At 33.2% G+C, this 6000-nt stretch overlaps 2 protein-coding genes across 2 annotated transcripts; one reads left to right on the top strand and one right to left on the bottom strand.

Moving 5' to 3' along the window:
- Positions 1-2892: 2892 nt before the first annotated feature.
- Positions 2893-3584, top strand: LOC108207876 (14 kDa proline-rich protein DC2.15). The gene has a single exon (XM_017378305.2). It carries the CDS (start codon positions 2964-2966, stop codon positions 3411-3413), a length of 450 nt encoding a protein of 149 aa, XP_017233794.1. The 5' UTR covers positions 2893-2963; the 3' UTR covers positions 3414-3584.
- Positions 3585-4814: 1230 nt separating this feature from the next.
- LOC108207875 (14 kDa proline-rich protein DC2.15) lies at positions 4815-5499 on the bottom strand. Its single transcript, XM_017378304.2, has one exon. It carries the CDS (start codon positions 5392-5394, stop codon positions 5014-5016), a length of 381 nt encoding a protein of 126 aa, XP_017233793.1. The 5' UTR covers positions 5395-5499; the 3' UTR covers positions 4815-5013.
- Between the last annotated feature and the right edge of the window lie 501 nt (positions 5500-6000).

Raw genomic sequence — 6000 nt, 5'->3', positions numbered from 1 at the left:
AATTTATCATTTTTGGTGCTTAGCATGTGTTCATGCATGTACACACAGTAAAAAACCGCTTATCAAATATTAAAATTACGAATCAAAGCGTGACCTAAAACATAAAACGCATAAGGCAACGATCCGGTTAAAAAGGAAAAAAGAAGAAGATGATAGTCCGCTGAAAACCTAAAACCAGTCCATTTAACACGAATGTGTCTAGAGATGAGTAAAATCGAACCGGAAACGAAAAACCGAACTTACTCACATAAATTTGATATGATTGGGTCTAAATTTTCTGAAAATTCGATCCGGACGTTACGAACCATTAAATCATTTTTGACCAATTGTTGAAGTTGCTGTGGATATTGTAGTCAGATTTTAACTCTACTTCTTGTAGTGTTTGTAGCTAGCCCGCACATGGCTCATTAAGGAATGGAACTGATTATCACACGTATCTAGTCACGTATAGTTAGTTTTGATTGCATCCGCACTGATCAATCGCTTAAACTCCCAAGCATGCCGAAACTAAATAATTAACAGACCTCGTTATGATCATTTAGAATTTTGTTTCAACAAGTTAACACTGCACAATGGGGCCACATGCCAACGGACAAATCAAAATTGTCAAGCTACGTACTGTCACTACCTATGCTGATTGATACGACCACACTCCTCTGCGAAATAATATGTAGCAGCCCATTAGCTGTATTTGGTTCGTTCTTGGTTTAAAATATGCTGTAAATTGTTTATAAATTTGTCTGGTCCGTGTCTATGAATATGTGGTAAATATCAAATTTAAAATAATATAAGATTTCATTTAAAATATGAAATTTATAATTTATAATATTTTTCTGCTTATAAATTACTCGTAAAAACCAGCATGCAATTTAGTTTCTACGATGGTAATTACACTCTGCGAAAAGGTGGCCAATACCCACTCTTGCTGGGCTTAACCGCTTAAGTCTTAACAATCAATAGGAGCCCATCTTTTTGCCGGATAATTATATTGAAATATCCCGAATAGAATCATTCTGTGAGGACTTGTTTTGCTTATTCGACATGATAATTGTTGCATAATGAGTAATTAGAGCTTAATTATTTATTTAATTATTTTGAAAATAATTTATTATTAAATGTGAGCGAATAAAGAAAATTAAACGGAATGACTTGAATCTGTCTATTTACCACATTAACGATTAACCAGATATATTCGTCTGGCTGAAACAACTACGCGTCTTCTGAACACAAAGGACCACGAACAGATAAGCGAAAATGGCATTTTTGGCTCTTTTGTTTCTCCAATTTGTTGTTTTCGCAAATTCCTATGGTTACAAGTAATTCTACTTCCTGGGTCCATTACTCCATTATATTCATATGCTCCTTTAGGACATGTCAATTTATCGTTTTAATTGCTGCAGAACAGGCACCACTCGAATTTTGTGAAAATGTATACATGATATGCTTGGCGTTTTTTGAATTTAAAAAATAATCATAAAACACTATATATAATAAACATACTATATTAAAAATGAAAATTTTAAGTTGGTATTTTGTTTGACTAATATTGAATTACGGTTGTTTTAGGAAACTAAACTATAATACTAACAATAAGTTTGATAAATTATATTAATGATGAAACTAAGTTATATAAAGAAATACAATTTTAACAAATTCTAGTTTCAGAAATGTTCTTGAAACATAAATTTGGAAAAAATATTAACAAGAAGTTTGAAGAACCACTCTTGTTAAAAAGTGCATGAGCGCTGCTACGTTTTGCCAATTTCTTATTAAAATTCCAATGTTTCGTTATTGTACTGAACAGAATTTAATTAATTAAAACCAAATTGGATTTGCTGCACAAAAGGGAATATTCGTCACTGCTTCTTCACCAGCACACATTTCAGAGTACTCAATTATGAGGTGGATGCGGTTATATAAAAAATTCTTCTTATTCGTATCATATATGTACGTTGTGTGCATGACTCGGTCTAAATAATTTCTATACATGAACCCCGCCAATATTGATTTCTTAGTGATCGATAGGACATGCAACATCGAACAAAAATGTCGTATGATCAAAAAGGAAACTAAAACCGTTGCAAAAGAGCAATGAAACATATAACGCTTACATAGTAAGCCCTCCGTTTCAATTTACATGTCCACTTTGAAGAAATTTTTTTGTTTCAAATTAGTTGTCCGCTTCAACTTTCAATGCAAAATCATATTTCCAAAGTCAATTCTACTTCACATATTTCTTGTTTATATTTCCCAAATCAATCTCATTCCACATATTATAGTCATTTAATGCCTCTAATTTGTCAATATTTACTTTTTTTAAAAGTGGACATCTATTTTGAAACGAAGGGAGTACATATTATCATTTCAAAAAAATATTTCTTCCGTTTAAATTATACGTCTTGTTTTAATTTTATTTATTGATTTAAACAAATTTTGAAATGTCATGTATTACATAAATAAGAACAATCAAATTATAATATTAAAAAAAATATACGCATTTCATCTTAAAATTTATTTTCCAAAATTTTTAAATCATACAAAAATAATTTATGAAATTCAGCCAAAATTGTGTCTATTTAATTTCAAAAAACGTCAATAAGTACATAAATTTTGAAAACGAGGAATTGTATAATTAGATTCTGCTTATGAAATAGAAGTAACAGTAAATGTATATGTTGAGCACGTCCCTCGTACGTGGTTCTTAAACTATCATTTATAACCTTGCGTTATCGCAATCTTACGATTCGGTCTTCGCAATATTACGATTCGGTCTTCGCATGCACGCATCAAATGTACTATGCATAAGACGTCGTGCTAGGGTGTTTTTCTAAACAACCCTCACCCCTAATGGCAGAATGCTGTAAAATCCTATAAGTAGTTTTAAACTCTGTAGCTAGACACCATCGGCAAGAAACATAAGCAATTCTTTCTCGTATATCGTTAATCACATTTATCCCGTAGAAATGAATTTCACGAAAAATATGGCAGTTACCTTGTTTCTATCAGCAAACCTTCTCTTCTTTAGCCTGGGCAGTGCATGTGATGACACTAACCCTAGCCCTAATGTACCGAAGTCACCTCCTCCTGCAACGCCGATTTCCAAGCCGCCGCCTCCTTCGAGTCCGGCTTCTAAGCCAATTACTCCAACTTATTCTACAGGAAAATGCCCTGATCCGCTGAAATTAGGAGTATGCGTGAATGTGCTGAATTTAGTTGATATCGTTGTTGGATCTCCTCCGACCCTTCCATGTTGCAGTCTCATCCAAGGCCTAGTTGATCTCGAGGCTGCTCTCTGTCTCTGCACTGCCATTAAGGCCAATGTTTTGGGAATAAACCTAAATGTTCCGATTGCACTCAGCTTAGTTCTAAATAACTGTGGTAAGAAAGTACCAAACGGATTCGAGTGTTACTAAAATCGTATAGTCGTCATGCGCGCATTACACCGGGGGTTTCATGATACTTCATTGTTAATTTCTTTTATTTCAATTTTCTCGCTAAGTGTAATTGTATTCATTATTTCATTCGTCCTTGCTATATGACAATAAAGAAATTTATGTTCATTATCGAGTGATATTTTAAATTAATGTTTCGTTATGGATAGCCTGCACCGTTCAAATTATAACCATAATTCTAATTGTTCTGATATATTGCGAGTAAGCTCTTATGTGTATTTAATTAGAGCTCTTAAGCCTTCTGAGGAGACCTACGAATTAAAAATCGTATTACAGAGACTTCCGCATGTAAATTTGTCGAAAAATATTGACTTATGTTACGTTCCAAATAAAACGAGCTTAATTAAGTATTATGTGATACTCTTGAAAAAAACATAATTCTTTCGTCAAAAAGAAAACCCCCCGATGATCTTCTGGCTAGCTAGCTGGTAGTGGTCGATCCGTATTTATAATGTGTCTGTTAATGATAAAATAGTGTATAGAAATATATGAGTTCAAAAGATTAATGTATCTGCCATTTATACAAAGAATAGATAGCGTATAAAAAATACTGTAACAGGACAGAAGTAACCTCTTTAAGTCGTATCATTCTTGAATTTTAACAGTGATTTTTAACCGTAGGTACATAGTTTCAAGGAGATCTTATAGTTTGGACCCTCCATGCATACTAAACTTTAGGAAGAAGATAGTCATATTAATTGTTGAAAAATAACATAATCTACATGATGTATATAAGTTGTTTAGACGTAGGAAACATTTGCAGAGAGGAAAACTAAAACTTCTTATATATATATATAAACTAATATAGACTGATTACATGCAACCTTTTAAATACTAATGCACATCAACAGTGCCTGCTACTGCATATGACCAAGTCCTAATATAAATTAAACACTACAGCTAATTTATTCAAAACTAAATAAATAAACAAATACTTAAATAAGTTAACGATTAAATTCCAACATTAATATATTTACTTTTAAAATTAGATGATTGGTAATATAGGAAAATTAAAATATCAGTGCAATAAAACTTGTCGATATCAGTCATATAAATATGATCACCAAAGATAGTAGGTGTTCCAAGTTCAAACCGTTGATTATAAGTTTAAAACCGACCAAATCGTATGCGTTACGAGGAGTTTGTCGGCATGACGAACGTAACAGGCTACAGTATAATAATAATCGGTTTCATGGTAATTCATAATTACAAATGTATATATACAATCAATGAACATCGTAAACACTACAATGTTCGCATGTAAACAATGAGTCTAGGCGACAGTTGTCTCTTGATTACGAAAACTGTGCACATTATAATTATAAGAGAGGAAGTGAATCTATTAGTTTTTCACTAAAGATAGATTATGAATATAATTTTCATTGATACCGAAACTTAGACCAAAGGCCTCACAGACCCAAACCAAGGGGATTGACGAGATGCCTTTAATGGGAAACACACAATACATTTCGTTTACAAACTGTAAACGTCGTTTAAAAAATAAATTAAGAATTTGATAAATTAGACATGCGTATGTCGCGCGAACCACCATGAAGATATCCTAGTAACATTCAAAACCACTTGGAACTTGTTTGCCGCAGTTGTTAAGAACCAAGCTGAGTGCGATAGGAATATTCAAGTCAATTCCCAGAATGTTGGCTCTAATGGCAGTACATAGACAAAGAGCAGCTTCAAGATCGACAAGTCCTTCGATGAGACTGCAGCACGGCAGCGTTGGAGGGGATCCAACAACGACATCGACCAAGTTAAGCACATTGGCACATACTCCTAACTTCAACAGATCACATTTGCCTCCAGGATAATAAGACGAAGTTGCGGAACCAGGTAAATTAGGGACAGAGTCAGTGGCACTGACCACAGCAAAGAAGAGAAGGTTGAGTGAGAGAAGAAGGGTTAATGAAGCAGTGTTCTTGGATTCCATTTTCGAAAACCTGGTTGGAATTCCTTTAATTAGCTTCTAGCTAGTAACTAAATATGTTGCTCTGAGAAGATTGTATGTTTGTTTGCTGATGACTTCGTAGCCAACCTTAAACACATATTTATAGGGTTCAAATGCAGAACACTATATGTTACTCTATTTTTGTTTGCTGATGCTAGAAGATTTTGTAAACATGGGGATCTATAAAAAGCAAAAGGTTAGCACGTCCTCTGAGTAGCAACTATAAGCAGCAGAGTATTCATTATGAAAAAGCCAGAAATGAATAACTAGTTTAATATCATGAGGAACATGTGCATTGACTAGTACTTCTTCATTAATCCTCCAAAGAATTCCATACAGAATCATACAGGACGTACTTAATTAGCCTGATAAATTAGTTAATTATCAGAAAAAGACTCTCATCAGGATATTAGCGAAGTGATGTGTGATAATATACATGCATGATTTAGTAATACGATATATAAGTAGATTATCATTAATTAATACCGGTGTGAATAGTATAATTTCAACGAATTATATAATTAGCTAGATCCTTTACAGGGAAAAAACTAATTATACATAAATGTAAATGCAGAGCACGTCACGTTG

This window comes from Daucus carota, chromosome 2 (genome assembly GCF_001625215.2).
Source record: "Daucus carota subsp. sativus chromosome 2, DH1 v3.0, whole genome shotgun sequence".
Classification (NCBI taxonomy): domain Eukaryota; kingdom Viridiplantae; phylum Streptophyta; class Magnoliopsida; order Apiales; family Apiaceae; genus Daucus; species Daucus carota.
Note: the sequence above shows the minus strand (reverse complement) of the source record. Positions and strands in the feature narration are given on the sequence as shown.

Excerpts from the sequence above, each read along its gene's own strand:
- LOC108207876 (XM_017378305.2), top strand. The coding sequence starts at position 2,964 with ATGAATTTCACGAAAAATATGGCAGTTACCTTGTTTCTATCAGCAAAC.
- LOC108207875 (XM_017378304.2), bottom strand. The coding sequence starts at position 5,394 with ATGGAATCCAAGAACACTGCTTCATTAACCCTTCTTCTCTCACTCAAC.